Here is a 19,641-nt window from a genome sequence, read left to right on the forward strand (position 1 = left end):
TACACTTGTATCATTAGCTCAGAAGCTACGACCTATAACTACTGCACTTCAAGGAAGGTACAAAATAATGTCTCAAACACCCCATTACTAATTGTCTAATATACAAAGAACTGACTGAACTGGCAAACAACTGCATGGTGCGTTACCGCCACCACTGATATGGAGTGTGGACAGGAATCACGCTCAAAAACAAACAAAACCAACCTACTTCATATCCTTCCAAATTACCTTCTCTCAAAAACTGAAACAGGGCTTGACAGCTTTTATTCCCCAACTCCTTTTGCAATAACTTAATAAGATCTAATTTCAAGTTAATGTTACCGAGACTTTGGACCAGTTGTCTCCTCTCTACCTTATGCTTCCGACACTACAAAATACCATGCTCCAAAGTTTCCTCCTCTCCACAATAGTTACATGTCCTTGAATTATGTTTCCCTATAAAGAACAGTGTAGAATTCAATCCTGTATGTCCAAATCTCAGTCTTGACACCACCACCACCTCCTCCTCCTACCTCCTTGTGGCTCTCCTTACTCCCACCTTCCCCTCCTTTCTTCTTCCCACTGTTTCTCCCATCTACCCCTCATTTCTCGCTTAATAACAGTCTTAACTTCCACCTGACCAAAACTCACCGCCAGATCAACTATCCTATAATTAGTAGCTTCCTTTACTAACCCATCCACTGCTTCATTCCCCCTTACCCCATAGTGAGCTGGGAACCCATGCAAACACTGACAGACCCATCATATGTATTCTGAAAAGAGTTTGCTGAATCTCTATTAAAATATCTGATCTACTTTCCGAATGACCGCTCTGTAGACTGACCAAGGCTGCTCTTGAATCTGAACAAGTAATTGCTTTCAATGGCCTCAAATCTTCCACCCGCTGAACCGCTAATAGAATTGCTATCATTTCTCCTGTAAACAGATAATCATTAATCCTCTTCCCAAGTTCTACCATAAAGTCCAGAATTACTAGTGCTACCCCCACTTGACTGGCTGGATTCTTTGAAGCACACGTATATACTTGCACATACCCACATTACTGTTCAATGTAACCCTGAACTGAATTTAAGTCGAGACCGCCTGCCCTGTCCTTACTCTTCTGGTGCAATAAAGCAAAACCTACAGCTGCTTCAGAAAGTATCCATGAAGGGATTACAGGCCATGGCACTTGTTGACAGATGTCTAACTGATCCAATTTAAGTTCCTTCTTTCTTCCCCCAACCACCCATCTGTTATGCCGCTCTGCAGCCTCTAATCTCCTCAATGTGTTCAGCTGGTGCTAACTGGCCACACCTAGTCAGGTGTGGATAAAAGCATACCTGAGGTAGGCTTCCCAGAAGCTCACTAGTCTTTGCCTTGGTGGCACCAGCCATTTTAGCCAACCTGCAATGCCATTTTAAGATAAAACCCTCTTCTCACTAACACTGTGGTATTCGTCTCCTTTTCTATGTTGTGGCTTTAGAGCAGGGTCGTAACATAAGGAGACGAATAGCACCAGCTGAACACATTGAGGAGATTAGGAGCTGCAGAGGAGCTGGTTGCGTAACACCTCCTCCCTCAAAAGGGTTCCTCTAGGACCGCTAAATTTTTAAAAAGCCCCTCTGGACCTTGATCCCTCAAACATAAGCTTGAGCCAAAGCATAAACTTAAGCACTTTATTACCAGCTCTAACATAGAACTAAATACTCACATTTCTTTAGCTGGCATTTTTAAACAGGGACGCCCCTGCATGAGGATTTTGAAGTTACCACACTGAACACGCAAAAAGTAACATGTGACCAACACAAAGGAGCACGACAGTCACACCCAAAATGAATACCTGATCTGCTACAACACAAACCAAAAGTAGCAACAAATAATCACAACCAACTGATCTGTTGTCTCCACCACACAAATGGTCACATACAAGTGGCCCTATACCACAACAAGTCACTTTAAACTCCAAAGCTCAGTAAAGAAAGCATGCTAGTGACCAACCACAAACAGAGAGCTATGGCCACACAATGATTGCTCAGAAGTGATCTAACCAAAGTAGCCACACGCTCTGCCACAATAAAGGCCACAGCACAAAACACTCACCTTATGAGGATGTCATTAGCATCCATCCACACTGACATCAGATGCACACACATGATGTACACGCAATGCCAACTTAAGAACAGCCTACCTGCCTCAGCTACAAGACCAGAATTAATGGTCTCAAACCTCCTGCCAAGTTTGGTGCCGCTGATTTACTATGTGCAACTCCCAACCTAAAACGCTAAAAACAATAAAACCCTAACTTTACCTACCTAGTCTTCAGTGGTGTACCACCAAACAACAAATGAAAACAACAACAAAGCAAAACAACAAACAAATGCTGCGATGGAAGGGCAGCACAGCTACCCAGCTAAAACACACTTACTAAAGGGACGTTGCTCAATCACAGTGAACACCTTCACTCACCCACTTAAAAGTAAAACAAACTGATTTCAGTCCCAAAAAAATGTCTAAACAATCCCGGACGAGCCCCCACTTATGTTACGACCCTGCTCAAAAGCCGCAACATAAAAAAGGAGACGAATACCAGAGCGTTAGTGAGAAGAGGTTTATCTTAAAATGGCATTGCAGGTTGGCTAAAATGGCTGGTGCCATCAAGGCAAAGAACAGTGAGCTTCTGGGAAGCCTACCTCGGGTATGCTTTTATCCACACTTGACTAGGTGTGGATAATTAGCACCAAACTTCTTTTCCAATTCTCTAGACACCGCTATTGGGCTCAATTGCACTTCCTGATCCTCCTTCCTGAATTTCAAAGTTATCTTAAATTCCTCCCTCACCATCTTCTTCCTCATGACCCTGAACCCTTCATCTGAGCTGTTCTCTTCCAAACTCTGTTTACTGGTCTGCAACCCAACCAAACTTGCCTCCTCTCCCCTGCTTCTCCCTCTTCCTGATCTTCCCCCGCCAGCAACCAGGGTCCATTCACCAAAATCCATTTCATCATCCTCATCTACCAGAGACACCATTCGAGCCAGTCACACACCAGTTTATGCCAACTGCCAAACTCTGTGATCCAAATCCGTAGTCCAAAGTCCAAAAACCAAACAATTCACTCAAACCGTATGGAATGTCCACCTTCAAATTTCCCGCACCTCCCCACCGCTACTCTCTCACAGTTCCTGGGCCGACAGTCAGGTGATGCTGGAATCCTGACCCACTGTTCCTGTCTATGCACATGTCAAGATAAAGGCTTTCCTGTCTATCCGGATGTCAAAATAAAAGCTTCACAATTTTCTGATGTATAACAATAGAAATACAATTTCCACTTATTTGTCTCATTAGCATATGAACATATTTAAAACAGAACGGTATCTATATATGATCTCGGACCTTGTCTGAGGTCTGAGGTTCAATATCAAGACAAATTGCCGTCTTGCTCTTTGCTGAGATGAGACAGCGGGCGTAGCTCCAATGAGGAGCAGGATGTGGCTTTCACTCTTTCAGAAAAACATGGAAAACAAAAATCTTTAAACTAACAGTTAAAGAAAAGTGTGTATGTCTCATTTGCAGGGCAACCGGTGTGGGACTGCACTTTTAGCAGTGATCTCGTCCATCCATCCATTCGCTTCCACTTATCCTTTTCAGGGTTGCTGGAGCCTATCCCAGCTGTAATAGGGCGAGAGGCGGGGTACATCCTGGACAGGTCGCCAGTCTGTCGCAGGGCCAACACACAGGGACAGACAACCATTCACACCTAGTGACAATTTGGATTATCCAATTAACCTATCCCCACAAGCTGCATGTCTTTGGACAGTAGGAGGAAGCCAGAGTACCCAGAGGGAACCCACGCAGACACGGGGAGAACATGCAAACTCCACACAGAAAGACCCCGGCCTGATGGTGGAATTGAACTCAGGACCTTCTTGCTGTGCGGCAACAGCGCTAACCACCGTGCCACCTCAGTGATCTCGTATAGAAAACTATTCCGCGCATATATAAAACAGGTCCGCGGCTCTGAACCGTAGTAAAGGGACCTCTGACTAATACGGCGGGTTCGTGTCGAGCTCGTAGCTGAAAACTAGCTTTACTTTGTTGTCTGGGTCAAGTTTGCTAGTGAGAGACAGAGAGAGGCGTTGAAAGGCTGCTGCAACAGAGCTTATTGTTTCAAAGGAAACCAGGAACACAGTGTACAGTCGAGTCTTAACAGCTTACTTACAACTGGGCTCGTCAGGCTCTCTTCTTGGCTGCAGTGGTTATTATTATATTTACATGCTTCCAGCTCCCGTTTCTGCTCCATGACAGCTCGAACTTTTCCGCTCTCCGTTTTTTTGCACATGACGGGTATAGGGCTATGCCTGTAACACTCTGCTCATATTGCCTTCATATTAAATAATTTTTTGAATAATAATTTTTTTTAAATATTTCTTCACGTCATTATGCGGCTGCAAGTAGAGGTGACATGGGCCGTGACAATAAGACACAGGCATTGAGCCCCTTACTGCGTTTCGCTTGGGTTTCCACCGGCGTGGAATTACCAAAAATAGAGAGGCCATAGCCTAACATGTGAAACAGGAAAAGACCGTCGTGTAATCCATTTATTTCAACAAAGTAACTGTATTCGGAATACCACCTTTTTAAACGGTAACTGTAACGAAATACAGTTATGCATATTTCGTATGTTAAATACGTAACGCTGGTACATGTATTCAATTACTCCCCAACACAGGGGGCAACTGTGGCGATGGCAAAGCGGCACAAAGTGGAGAGACACTTCAGTGCACTTCATGCAAGCCTCCATGCTAACTACCCACCATCATGAGCAAAAAAGTCGACGAATTAAAGGCAGTTTTGGGCAACCAGAAGTCTTTTTTTTTTTTTACAAGGCTGGTGAAAAGTCACAAAAAGCAACTGAAGCTTCATTCAGAGCTGCAAAGAGATTTTGGAGGGCACAGTGATAATAATTGCAAACACTCTGTTCAAACACTTGAGAAGAATGGTCCTAATATCAATTACATAAATATGTGTAACTGGGGGCGAGTACAGTGGTGAGAAGAGTGTCAGCTATATCTGAGAACTTGACCAGGATCTGGTTAGTAGTTCAACATCCAGCACGATGAGTCTGTGGACAGCAGCAGTACATCGCGGATGATCATGTCTGTCAAATGGTGTTTGATGATTTCACACTACTGCCCCTAAAGACACAACAGAGGGAGTTGACATCTACATGCAGTGAAGAGGTTCTTCATGGAGAACAAGGTACCATTAAAAAAGCTGGAGTCGGAGACTACTCACGGGGCTCCTACCGTGACATGCTGACATGCAGGCTTCGTTGCTCAATGCAATAGTAACACAGACTTGCCAAAATGTCTGCCTAACCACTGCACCATTCACCAGCAGGCGTCCTATTGGAGGAACTTTCAGCTAAGCACGGTGACCTGTTACTACACAGAGAGATCTGATGACTAAGCAGGGGATGGGTGTATGTCATTTTTTGTCACCTTTGGGTGAAATCAAGGAGTTCATGCAGTTCGTGCAGACCAAAGGGAAAGACATCTCAAGGACACTGAGTGGATGCTTGACCTTGCATTTTTAACTGACGTCATTGGGTCCTGATCCATTTGAACTGTCAATCAAAAGGTAAGACAGTTGCTGACATGATAAGTACCATAAATGCATTTGAAGCTCAGAAGAACATTTTTTCCGTACATTTACAGTCCTGCACTTTCCCTCCATGCAGTCAGTGCTGAATGATAGTGCTTCTTAATGGCAATGCTCCCATTTGGGGCCTCGACCCCAAGGATCGGGTCTGCCTGCACAAACAGCACAGTATAGTGTACACTGGAGGATTGCTGTGATTTATACATCGGGGAAACCAAACAACCTCTGGCGAAGCGGATGGCACAGCACAGAAGAGCCGCCTCGTCAGGCCAGGACTCTGCAGTCTATTCACACCTACAGGCCAGTGGACACTCTTTCAGTGATGAGGATGTAACATCCTGGACAGGAAGCAACGCTGGTTTGAGGGCGGAGTCAAGGAGGCCATTTACGTGAAAAGGGAAAGACCATCTCTGAATTGAGGAGGGGCCTAAGGGTACATCTGTCACCATCTTACAATGCTGTGATTGCAGCCAATCAACTCTCTGTGAATGGGACTCATGGTTATTGATCAGTGGTTGTTGATCAGTGGTTGTTAAGCAACAGTCATGGCAATTTGCATATTAATGATCATGAAACTGTTTCCTCCATTTCTAGGAGTTTGAGAACAGATTTAGTGACTTTGAGGTACATGGAACATGTTTGTTATTTATTTAAATCCTTTGATGCAAGTGGAAATGAACTACAACAAACTAAAATAATATGCAAAAATGTTAAAAATAACAAAAATTCTAAGATGTAATAATTTGTTAAAAATACACTAGATTTGGTGATCAGTACAAATGTTATAAAATTCATTTAAAAATGTGTTCAATATTAAATAACTGATCATTTGTACAAACAAAAGGCTCTTTGCCTCCCTCCAAATGGGGTCTGCACAGCTAACGTAAGTGTCACGGTCTGGCTGGCAGACCGTGGGGATGTGGGGAAAGGAGGACCCAAAACGCAGACTCTGCGATGCAAACAGTGCTCTTTATTCACAGTGAAAAGGCTGTAAATACAATAACTCCCCGTTGCTCCCTCGAACCCCGTGTGCGTGCTTCCCTCCGATATCTGTGCTCGTGCTCCCCGCTGTTGTGTTTCCGCACCCCCGTGCGTGCTGCCTTTCCGGACCACTCCTCCTCCTGTAGGGAAACCAGAGGCGCAGCCGTCAACACTAACCCTCGGCGGGCATATACGCACAGCACAGACCTAAGCTAACACACACTGACTTGGTAAGATAACTCAATGATCCCGCGTCGGTGGGAGCTCCAAGACTCTCCTAAGTAGCTCCCCCGACGAGCCCTGATCAGCGGCAGGTGTGTGGCTTCGGGTGTGGCCAGTCCCTCCGCAGGGCCACACCCCTCAGGCCTGCAGGTGGCCGAGCTCCATCCTCCAGGCACACCCGCAGACATACACACCCATACCTCGCCTAAACATATGAGTGGGACACAGACTAACGCAGCACAGAGAAACACACATATGTACACGCACAGAGAAGGGGAAACGACACCAAAAATACATAATAATAATACACAGGTCCATGACTGCCCAGGGATCCTGGGTCGCCCAGTCCCAGGACCCTGACAGTAAGTGCTAGGAGCTTAAGTTTACCTAAGTCATAATTCTGCTCAGTGGAAGACAAATGATAGGAGAAGAAAGAACATGGGTGGCACTTACCATGTGGGTCACCACACTGGGAAAGGGTTGCCACTGCCCCACAGTCACAAGTGTGTAACTCCACAAACTGTTTGTGTGAGTCAGGTTGGATCAAAAAATGAGTGACTTATGTATGTATGTATGTATATATATGTATATATTGTACTGTTCTTAGTTAGTGTATTGTCTGTCTTGTCTTAATGTTGGTTTAAAATGGAGCACTGTAACAAAAAATAATTTCCCCCAGGGATCAATAAAGTATTCTGATTCTGATTCTGATTCTGAAATAGGAGAGGAGCTGTCTCAGTTTCATGAAGGCATTGTCTACATCTGCTGTTCATACAAAGCAACAGTGTGAAAACACACTTTTCTGCCTTGACACATGCTGATACAAACTAACCTCACATGCTCACAATACTGCTCCTTGGAGAAGATGAGAATATTATCAAGGTATACAAACACAAAAAGACTGTAATACATATTGTTTACTAGGGCCTGGAAGACTGCAGAAGCATTCGATATCTTAAAAACCTTGATCAGGGATCCAACGCTTACAGTGCCAGAATGAATGGAAGAATAGACAAGGTCAGGGCTAGTTCTTGTCTTTAGCATGTTCACAGAGTTCATGATCAATTCTTCATCTCAGTGAAATGGTCTTGACGCATCCTCAATCATCCAGGTAAGGAAATCCTAAAAAAGTTGATTCTGTGAAATAGTTCCTCAGGCCTCAGGCTCATCCCTTTGAACAAGTCACCAAAGAGTGGGCTGGTTTGCAAATTCCAGATACAAACAGTGGTAGAGAGTGGGCAGGCAGGTACGTTACTGCATTGTCCTTCTCTTTACCGATTGAGAATTCTAGATGTGGTTTCAGAGGAAAGCTGCAAACCCTTTGGACAGACTCAGAGACAGGCTCTTAGGACAAGAGAGGAGAAGAACGAACACAAAACCCCAAACCTGACAACCAAACCATAACATGCTTGAATAAATTGACACATTCGATTCTTGCTTTCGTTTCCTATCAGCAATGATCATCAAAATTACATACAAATGAACTTCTTCATATCATTCAAATGTCTTGAGATCCACTAGTACAGAGCCAAAGGTGACGGCTCACTGGAACACAGACAGACTGTAGCTTCTAATATCTTAATACTTGCCCATTTTCATGCATTGTGCAGCCTCAAAGTCGAAACCAGTGTTCCTGTCTTAAGTCTGTAATAGTCACAGAGGACAGGTAGTTCTTCACAATGTTAGTACTTATAGTAACTGCAGGTAAGGCTTTGCTTTCTGGATCTTTTATAGCATCTTGCAGTGTTCATGAACCCGATGCTAAATGCAACTATGCTACATCTCTGTGCTTGCATTTTACAACAGCATGTACACAGTTTTAAAAATGATGGTGAGTCATTGTTTTGCCTTTTTTCCAGGAGATGGTAGTAAAGAGAAAATATCTGCTATCTACACACTTTGTTGGGATATAATTAAATGGAACATAGACTACTAAAAGTCTGCATATGTGATGTAGGAAAGTTCTGCAGCTCCCCCAATGTTCCCTGCACAATTCTGCAGAGCATGTGATTTGATTTGAGAGATGAGTGCAGTGGGTGCTTTGCTGCTCATTGCAGGTGATGGCAGTGTCAGTCTCCAGGGATCTCACAGTGCGGGTGCTGGCAGACCCGAATACTCTCAAGCTTGCTGAGAGACAACAGGCACTGAAGAATGCCATCCAGAAAGGAGAACCCAAATGTCTGGGGGTGAGTTTTGACCTCTGTGTGTTTGTATATGTGTGGATACAGAACGTCTGTGTTTTGATTTCTTTTTCCCTCCCCATGCATTTATATGCCACTTCTACATGTCATTAGCTTTTGTCCTTTCCACTCCATAGTGTGTATTTTGTCCTTGCCTACCTTTGCAATCCTTTTGGTTCATTACTCCACAGCCAGTCTTGGCCGATGGCTGCCCCCCCATTGGTCAAGTTCTGGTGGCGGTTGCATCCTATTAAAAGGGAATCCTTTCTTTACATCTTCGCTAAGTGCTTGTTCACAGCGGTCATCTGATTGTTAGAGATGTCTCTGCAATGCTGTGGGGTCTTTACATTGCAATATGAAGCACCTTAATTCAGTTGTCTTTGTTATTACTGGTGTACAAATGGAATTGAATGGAATTACCACCTCCATGTTTCACATGGATGAGGATGCAGCATGTTCCTGTATCATAACTTCTGTCAGAGAGCTGTTTGATAGTAATCTGTGTGTGTGTGTGTGTGTGTGTGTGTGTGTGTGTGTGTGTGTGTGTGTGTGTGTGTGTGTGTGTGTGTGTGTGTGCACATCCCAGGTTAGTCAGGTGATGCTAGGACTGATGGTCATGTCCTACTCCATTCCTCTGCTCTTCACTGAGTTCACAGAGGTGGTCACCCTGGGAGTTCCTTGGTGGAGCGGCCTGATGGTGAGTTTGTGTGTGTGTGTGTGTGTGTGTGCGTGCGCGTGTGGGGGGGTTAATGGTATATTAATAAATGGATTTTCCTGCTCGCAGTTCATCACAGCAGGAGGAATCGCAATATTCTTGGACAAACACTGCACCATGAAGATTGTGAGTCTCTTCTAAAACTTGAAACATTGTTTCAGCTAAGTTGAAAATAACTGAACAACAGCGCATGATTTAGAAAAAGCTAACATACTAAAGTAAAATGTTTTTGGGGGGGCGGGGTTTCAGCTGCAGCTGTGTCTCATGATAAGCATGGTGTCTGTTATGCTGTCAGTGGTGGCTGTGATCATCTACTCTGTGGACATGAACAAGAATCCTGAGGAGCCTTGTATGAAAACTACAGAATACAACAGATGTGACGAAAAGCACTACGAGACGGTTGGTCCTTAAACTATTCTGGGTGTCTTTCAGTACCTGTCATTCTGGATTTCTTTGTACTTAATTTGCACATTTTTGTTGTGTGTCTATCATTTTTGTGTCCCTGTAGTCTTTTTCTCTGTCATTTTGTACACACGTTTTTTTCTCTTTGTAGAGATTTTTGTGTTACTTTGTATTTATTTTGTTGTCTCTTAGTACGTGTTTCAGTTTGTAGTTGTTTTCTGTCTTTTTGTAATTGTGTAAAGCATAATACTCTTTTTTGCGCTCACATCCTGAGTAATAGTGACATGTCCAGTGTATGGATTGCATATTTAAGCATTTAGCCATCCCCATAATATATAAAATATAATTAGAAATAACTTATTAAGATGAAGTGCTTCTACAGTATAGTTAGATCTATACGTAAAAAAAAGTTCCAAACAATCCGTGCTCCGACCCATAGCTCCAACACACACTTCCCTCTTGTGCTCCTAATCCGTGACTCCGTCCAAGTGAAGAAAAACGCTCCCGCTCCCTGGTAACAAAACAAACACACATGTCGGCAAAGGTATCCACAACAAGTGAGGTTCAAAAACACAGAGGAACACGGCCATACTAACAAGGGTAAACTCAATAATCCAGCATTGACTGTAGCTCAGCTGCACTGCTAAATAGGACGCTCATGGAGAAGGTAATCAGTGCAGCTGGTGATGGCTTGATGAGCTGCAGTTGCAGCTGAATGTTAAGCACTAAAAGCAAAAACTGAAATCTCTGCAGAAATATTCAAAGTCACAGCCTCAATGCAGTTGGAGCCCTGAGTCTTTGAGTTTCCACAAACATTCCGGGTTTTAAGCATTTTCAATCAATCAATCAATCAATCAATCTTTATTTATAAAGCACTTTTCATACAAAAAACAATGTAGCACAAAGTGCTTTACATAGTTAAAAACAGCCCACCCCACCCCACCCTCCAACTCACTCCCCACACTCTCATTAACATAAATGATGTGAATACACATATATCCCCCCCCCCCCCCCCCCCCCCCACACACACACACACACACACACACGCACACTTAAAGAGTAAAAATTGGGCTGGGTTCACATGAGCCAAGTGAGGAAACATTATAACAGGGAGCCGTCTGCACCGAGAGCCGGTCACAGACCGCAGCCTCCGGGCTGGGCACACAGCAGGAGGGAGGCCAAGGAGCCCCCCAGCCAGGCTGAGAGGACCCCAGAGACCCAGCAGCCACGGTCGATCACAGCCCCGGTGCAGAGAGCGCCCTCTGAGGAAACACTGGAGATATGACACAATAGGATATATACAGGGTAAAATGATAAAATAAATAAGAACAGGATACAATATAAATATAAATATAAATAGAGTAAGAAGGTTAAAAAATGAATAAGAATAAAATCAATAAGTCGACTGTGTGGGAGGTGATTTGTGATGACCACGGTGAGGACATCGACAGCCTTACTACATGCATTACTGACTATATAAACTTCTGTGTGGATAACACCGTACCTACCAGGACTGTACGGTGTTTCTCCAACAACAAACCTTGGATTACCCCAGAAATTAAAACCGTCCTCAAGCAGAAGAGGAGGGCCTTCAAATCCAGAGACAAAGAGGAGTTGAAAAGGGTGCAGAGAGAGTTGAGGGGACTGATAAGGAATGGGAAGGACAGCTACAGGCAGAAGATGGAGAACCAGCTTCAGCAAAACAACGTTGGTGAAGTCTGGAGAGGCCTCAGAACCATCTCAGGCCACAAACAGCAGAACTCTCTGCCTGGGAGGGATGTGAGATGGGCAAATGAACTGAATCATTTCTTCAACAGATTTGATTCAGCCATGAGACAGTCTGCAACATCGGCTGCAGACTCACCCACCCCCACTGCTGCTGTTCCACCTCAGACACTTCACACCTCCTCTATTCACCCTGCTCACTCCCCCCCACCCCCAACAACAGCATCCAATACACACTCAACACAAGGCTCCAGCCTGTCTCTCTCAACCACCCAGGTTAGGAGGGAACTGAGGAGGATTAATGGCAAGAAGGCAGCGGGCCCAGATGGCATCAGCTCGAGGGTCGTCAGGTCCTGCGCGGACCAACTGTGTGGGGTGATGGAGCACCTCTTCAACCTGAGCCTGAGGTTGGGAAGAGTCCCACAGCTCTGGAAAACCTCCTGTGTTGTACCAGTGCCAAAGACTTCACGCCCCAAGGACCTCAACAGCTACAGGCCGGTGGCTCTGACATCCCACCTGATGAAGACCCTGGAGCGGTTGGTCCTGGCTCAGCTTCGGCGCCTAATAAGCTCATCACTGGACCCACTTCAGTTTGCCTACCAGCCTGGCATTGGAGCGGATGATGCCGTCATTCACCTCCTACATCGTTCCCTCGCTCACCTGGAGACCGCTGGAAGCACTGTGAGAATCATGTTCTTTGATTTCTCCAGTGCCTTCAACACCATTCTTCCCTCGGTTCTAAAGGACAAGCTGGTGAACTCTGGAGTGGACCATCACCTCACTACCTGGATCCTGGACTACCTCACCGACCGACCACAGTATGTGAGGACTCAGGGCTGTGTGTCGGACAGGGTCGTCTGCAGTACGGGGGCCCCACAGGGAACGGTTCTGGCTCCGTTCCTCTTCACCATCTACACTGCAGACTTCTCCCACAATTCCACCCAGTGCTTCCTGCAGAAGTTCTCTGATGACTCTGCAATAGTCGGCCTCATCACTGATGGGGACGACAAGGAGTACAGAGGTCTGATCCAAGACTTTGTGGACTGGTGCCAGCTGAACTACCTCCAGATCAACGCCAGTAAAACCAAGGAGCTGGTGGTAGACTTCCGCAGGCACAAGCATTCTCCACTGCAACCACTGAACATCCAAGGTATGGACATTGAGGCTGTGGACAGCTACAGGTACCTTGGTGTTCATCTGAACAACAGACTGGACTGGACTCATAACTCAGACGCCCTCTACAGGAAAGGGCAGAGCAGGCTGTACCTGCTGCGGAGACTCAGGTCGTTTGGAGTGGAGGGCCCACTCCTGAAGACCTTCTATGACTCTGTTGTGGCTTCTGCTATCTTTTATGGTGTGGTCTGCTGGGGCGGCAGCATCTCTGCTGGGGACAGGAAGAGACTGAACAGGGTGATCCGAAGGGCCAGCTCTGTTCTAGGATGCCCTCTGGACCCAGTGGAGGTGGTGAGTGACAGGAGAACGGTGGCTAAGCTGTCATCCCTGATGGACAACATCTCCCACCCCATGCAGCAGACTGTGACAGCACTGAGCAGCTCCTTCAGTGGGAGACTGCGGCACCCACGGTGTGGGACGGAGAGATTTCGCAGGTCTTTCCTCCCCACTGCTGTCAGACTCCACAACAAAGACTTTAACTGATCAAGCACACACATCCATACATTTGCAATAATACTAAGTGCAATAATCCTTTCTGTCATCGTTGTATTTTTACTCAGTTGTATATAGTATTTGTATTTGTATTCTATTTTTATCTTATTGTATATTTATTTTATTTTATTCTACTGTATATAGTATTTTATTTTATTCTATTCTGTACAGTTGTGTACTGTATTTATTCTTATTGTATTCTAATTTTTGCGTCATAACTTTTGCACTGTCCACTTCCTGCTGTGACAAAACAAATTTCCCACGTGTGGGACTAATAAAGGTTATCTTATCTTATCTTATCTTAAATATTAGGTAAAGTCTAAATTAATAATAGAATAACAGGATAGAATAAATAAGCATAAAAAATAAATAAACGCTAAGTAAAAGCTAAATTAAAAGGGTGGGTCTTGAGCCTGTTCTTAAAAACATGTACGTTCTCTGCGGCCCTGAGCTCCTCCGGCAGGCTGTTCCACAGACGAGGACCATACCACTGAAAAGCTGCCTCTCCGTGAGCATGTGTCCTGACTTTAGGGACAGTCAAAAGGCCAGTACCAGAGGACCTCAGGGTCCGCGAGGGTTCGTATGGTAAAAGCAGATCTGAGAGATAAGAAGGCCCAAGACCATTAAGACATTTAAAAACCAATAAAAGAACCTCAAAATCGATCCTATTGGACTTCTCTTGTACGACACCATGATTTGTACAATACTACACTGTACAAAGTACGAGTGAATGGTTTATGATGTGTGTGTCTGGCCCACTCAAGAAAAGTAGCTGGATAGTCTAGTGGTAAGACTACACACCTTTGGAGCGGGAGTCGTACGTTCGATTCCCACCCAGTATCTAGTACGTGTCTATGCTAAAAAACCAAGCCCTGGAATGGTGAGGCTATGTCCGCAGCTAGAGCACAAGCATTTCTGTAAGGGGCTGTGTTAGAGTGACCTTAGGGTCCTAACCATGTCCTAACCAAAGCTGTTCTTCAGTGTCAATGGGTTTGACTGGAGGGCCAGCTCTGTGGAGCGTTTTACTGATTGACGAAACATCTGTTAGGCCAAGGACAGTGCTGACTACTATATGAAATAGTGGTGATATTAAAAACAGATACAAGCCTGTGTTGGAAATCACTGTGTGGGCTTCATGCAGCAGCTGGCAGTTAATACAGTCCACTGTAGCCACAAATGCAAGTTAAAATTGTTCCATGCAAAGAAAAAACAGATGTAAACACAGTCGAGACACGTCTCCAACTTCCCTGGACATGAGCTGATTTAAGATGGACTGATAAGAATTGGAAAACTGTCTTATGACACTTATGAAACAGTTTTTCAATGGGCAGTTATCTTGTTGGAGGACACAGACTATAGACAGCGTTTCTGATGGTGTAGGAGTGCAACAGTGCATCTATGTTTAGGTTTTACATCTGTGAAGGACCAACTCATTCTGAACATACATCTGGGTTGTGGAGCAACAAATGCTGTCATGCAGATGTTTGTTTGGGGGTTTTTACAGATGATGCTTATTTACCAAAACCCATTCTGCACATATCCAAGACACAGCTTAATAGTCAATGAGCACGAAACTGGCCTGTCTGGAGACAACACACAGAAAACATTTGGACCATTATGAAACAAGAAATATGATAAAGAATTTCAAAATAAGAATCTCCCACTTGCCTTCATACTCTTTTCAATAAAATATAGAATATCGACTTGAAATAATTCATCATTCATGTTAATGATCCATCCAGACATTTATTCATTAGTTTAAGTAGATCGATGGATGGATTACTTTGCTTGTATACAGCAAAAGCACAAGTAATGGCACTGAGCATGGATAAATTGTGCAATAATTAATGCATCTTGTGTGAAATGTATGTACTTTTCACAACAGAGGCTGAGCAGGGGAGTGAAGTCGTCCCTCCTCGTCTTCACTCTGGCCCAGACAGTCATCGCTGCCATTCTCTGTGTCCTTCTCTTCAGGCAGAGGCGTAGCTTCGTATCATACACCGTAAGTATCCAGCTCTCAAACTCTTCATAGTCTTCATACTCAAAGTGCATCTGGATCAAATCTGCAACAATGTCAGCTACAATACCCATCTCAACATTTTGTTTGGTGCATGACAATCCTCTGCAGGTTAGAGCAGGATAAACAGGCTGGTTTGCTTCACTGTGATGGGTTTAAAGTAAAGGCCAGTGTGTGACTGGTGCACAGTGGCTGTGGGTTCATGGTCAGAGATTCATATGAATTTTAGCTGATGATGCTGAGATCCTGAATTCCACCTTCACATCAACTTCATGCTTTGCACAAAAATAGAAATGCGCTGCAAAGAACTACTATTTGCTGTCTTACTTTGAGTACATGTTGGAGTCTGTAATATTTACTTTTACTCGAGTAAATGAGTTGAATCAGTACTTCAACCTTTACTGGAGTATTTTTTAACAGTAGTATCTGGACTTCTACTTAAGTACAGAATGTCTGTACTTTTGCCAACTCTGTTGTGATTTGGAAAGATGTCTGAAACACCGACTCTCTTTATTTCTTTTGCAGCCTCTCGGTGAAGCAGCTCCACCCACTTCAACACTGCTTACATCGCCCGACCTGAACTGATCAGTTATCCTTTGACTGATTGATCATCTGTGTCCTGATGATTGAAAGTCTTGAATTTGTCTAACCCCTTACATCTACCACTTATTTACTCTGCTACCTGCCATGTTTACACAAGTGTGCCAGTTCTGTCAAGGGCCTTTCACACAGACATAATAACTAGGGGTGCAACGATACACAAAATTCACGGTTCGGTTCGGTTCGATACTTTGGTGTCACGATTCGATATTTTTTCGATACAAAAAAAATGTTCATGCCTTTTTAATTTGTCATTTATTAAAATTATAAATATATACCGTATTTTAACTCAAAAGTACAGTTTTTAAATTTAACCCTAACCCTTGTGCGCGTTTTTTATTTTGACAGCGAATGCGCACCTGCGGACCCTGGTTATTTAGCTCGTCATATTGCAGCCACAGAAACTCTTTTGTCCATGAAACCATAAAGCTGCACTTTCTTTTTGCCTTATAGTCTGATTTGTCATAACTTCTCCGTTTTGCGGTAAGCTTTTCTTTGGCTGTCACTTCTTCACCCTGACCTGTCTTATTTGGCTCAGCAGAACTAAAATATATATCTGTCTGTGAAGGTTCTCAGTCATCCAGGTCATCGTAGTCAAATATAAATCCTGCTGCTTTTACACACACGCACTCACATAAGCTCAGCGATTCTCTGCGCGATCAACCTCTCACATGTTTAAGCTGCGGGAGATTTCACTTGTCATGTTTGCTCAGTAAGCTAACGATTAATAAGACGATGTCAGAGGAATTGGTGCACAAATTATCATCACTCACAGATCAGTGCTGTCGCTCTCTATACACAGTTCGCACGATTGCAAAGTGAAAGCAAAAAAACAAGCGCAAATTCAAACGCGACTTCAATATGTCACATATTGACAGTGGCTCACCGATGCCAATGACATAATTATCCAGCTACATTTCTGAAAGAATGCAAAAGCATTGACATATATTTTTCCTACAATAGCCCGACGGGCAGGGAAGAGATAGATTTTGGTAGCCCGACTGAAAAAAATCGCTAGCCCCAGGACGTCGGGCTAGCGATATTGCGAGCCCTGTATCTGATTGAGGAATCACTCATCTTTGGAAAAGAGAGTTTATTACAGAGAAATGTCTCTTTCCAAAATAAAAGCTATACTATCCGCTTCTTCTGGGCTATATTCTCAGCAGCATAAGGAGAATCCTGTGCTAACAGCTGTCTAAATGACTCGGCTAAAGTTAGTAGCATGCTTGTTGTTTTTGTCTTTGCACTAGGATGATGTCGGTGTAAATGTGCAGTCATATTCGTTGTGTTCCCACTAGTGCTTTCAGGTTAATCTCGTTGAAATGACGTTAACGCCACAACACGGAAAATCTCCGTTAACGAGCTACCGCCGATCGCCCCGTGCATGGGGCTAGACGGCCAACACGTTAACGAGCTAACTGCGCTAACACACTAGTTCCCACCAATGTAATTAAGCATTGCATGGCACATCCAACATACTGTTTTACTTTAGTCCATGACGCGCTTACCTTCAGGGTCATACGTCACATGAAAACCAAAATAATTCCAAACGCCAGATCTGAATGAGGGTGGGGGAGGTCCATGTTGCAAGGAGAGCTTAACTTCTGTCTCGCTAGCTTGCCCTGCGCTCTTCCTCCTGACGATGCTGTCTGTGTTGAGCGCTCAGTGGATCTGCGCTCGACAGTGCAGCCTAGGCGGAGTAGTCGAACACAGATTCACTGAGCGCTCAACACAGACAGCATCGTCAGAAGGAAAGTTGATAAAATAAATTACAAATGTTGTATTGTTCGATACATATGCGTACCGAACCGAAAGCACTGTATCGATTCAATATCGATACGAATATCGTTGCACCCCTAGTAATAACTGTTCAACACTGGATTAATGGTTCATGGACGGCACATCACAGTCTAAGTGCAGCCATGTGTGCAGGGACGCATTTTTATACAAGACTAAAGACTTTTTATTCTGGTATTCTCCTCTAAGACAACCGTACTTGTTATGTGTGGCAGATGATGTCACATATGAATGTGGAGCGTTCGGCTATGTCCAGTCACAACTGCTGAGTAGTTGCCCAAGGGGCCATTAACAAACAATTTATCCCCAAGGGGCAATTGTTTGTTAATGGCCCCTTGGGGATAAATAAAGTCTTCTGATAGCATACAGGGACCATATAGAAATGCACTGCCTTGAAAGAAAAAATGGATCATGGTTTTTGTATCTGAAGAATTTCATAGCTGAAAGATCCTGATTTTGTAATCAAGAGAAAAGGTTCTGCAATTTTCAAATGACATAAACAAGAAACTTCACTAAATGTGGAAGAAATGTACCTGCATGAAGAAGGCACCCAGTCAGAAACAAACCCTGGGACTTCTTCTTCACAGTCCAGTCCAGGTTTTTTTCCTCTTTCAGGTTTAAACGTAGGTGTGGCACATAGGATACAACATTGTGTGCAGTGTTGAGACCATGTTTCAAATAAAAATGTTATTGTGATAAGATTGGTGTTAAGAGAATTGTTCGTGCCATCTTTGACAGTATTTTGTGTAAAATTTGAAAACGTCATAAATGAATAAACACATCAAACCCACTGCGTGAGACAAAAGCACACTGTCAACACTGGACTGTGCAACAAATGAAGCACCTCTGTCATCAGGTGTTAGCGTCCTCACTTGAGACTAATTTTATAGCTCACAGGTATGTATGTAAAGTGCTCTGAGTGGTCAAAAAGACCAGAAAGTGTTCTATACTAAAGTAAATTTAACAACTTGCCCAGAGATTAAAGTGGAATTTGAATAGTGGGAGGACCCAAACTTCCAGTTCAGCAGTGCTACACAGGGGAATGGGCCACATTGTGATTCCTGTTGTGAGTTTCTGCCACAGTCCTTTTGAGTTCTCTCAGTTTCACTTGGAGCTTTTTTCTCACTTTTCTTATTCACCTTAGCATCTCTGTGGAGACACTTTACAGTATCATTGTTTCAGTATTTGTTAGTTTGGTCAGGTTTGTTGGTACAGCTTGGTTGAAGAGGCTTTGGAGGCTCCAGAGTGTCGCCTGGGTTAGACTGACGCAGGGCCAACACAGAGATGTTTTCAAACTTACACGGTGGTTTGTGAAGGACAGCTACTCTGTTGTTAACCATTTTATCTTGCTGTATACACTGCAAATCTGCAGTGCTGGCATTTCCTGTTCCATTAAAAATGACCAACCTGCAGGCCTTCTTCGTAAATAAAGAATAACCAGCTCTTTCTACGGTGAGAATTAAAGTTTATAAGATGACAAAAAAGACATTTAAAACATTATGAGGGCACTTACAGGCCTCCTGCTGCCATCTTCAGGACAAAACGCTGAAGCATTTTAGAGCATGTTGGAATAAAATTTGCTGTATTTATATTTTTGTTTGGTTTTTATTGCCTGGAGTTGTTTGGATAGTTTTCCTTTCTTTACTGGGTTCGTAACAGTAGTAGTCAGTGAAAGACTAGAACCAAACTCTACAGA

At 43.9% G+C, this 19,641-nt stretch overlaps 1 protein-coding gene across 1 annotated transcript in view; it reads left to right on the forward strand.

Moving 5' to 3' along the window:
• Nucleotides 1-18,735, forward strand: part of tmem176 (transmembrane protein 176) — a 19,542-nt gene extending 807 nt beyond the window's left edge. The window contains exons 2-7 of the mRNA XM_026172175.2: nucleotides 8,902-9,030; nucleotides 9,611-9,721; nucleotides 9,809-9,865; nucleotides 9,989-10,138; nucleotides 15,417-15,533; nucleotides 16,074-18,735. Coding sequence (XP_026027960.1) covers nucleotides 8,905-9,030; nucleotides 9,611-9,721; nucleotides 9,809-9,865; nucleotides 9,989-10,138; nucleotides 15,417-15,533; nucleotides 16,074-16,133 — 621 coding nt within the window. The 5' untranslated portion in view covers nucleotides 8,902-8,904 and the 3' untranslated portion in view covers nucleotides 16,134-18,735. The remainder of the gene's footprint in view (nucleotides 1-8,901; nucleotides 9,031-9,610; nucleotides 9,722-9,808; nucleotides 9,866-9,988; nucleotides 10,139-15,416; nucleotides 15,534-16,073) is intronic.
• The last annotated feature ends 906 nt before the right edge of the window (nucleotides 18,736-19,641 follow it).

This window comes from Astatotilapia calliptera, chromosome 6 (genome assembly GCF_964374335.1).
Source record: "Astatotilapia calliptera chromosome 6, fAstCal68.1, whole genome shotgun sequence".
Lineage (NCBI taxonomy): Eukaryota > Metazoa > Chordata > Actinopteri > Cichliformes > Cichlidae > Astatotilapia > Astatotilapia calliptera.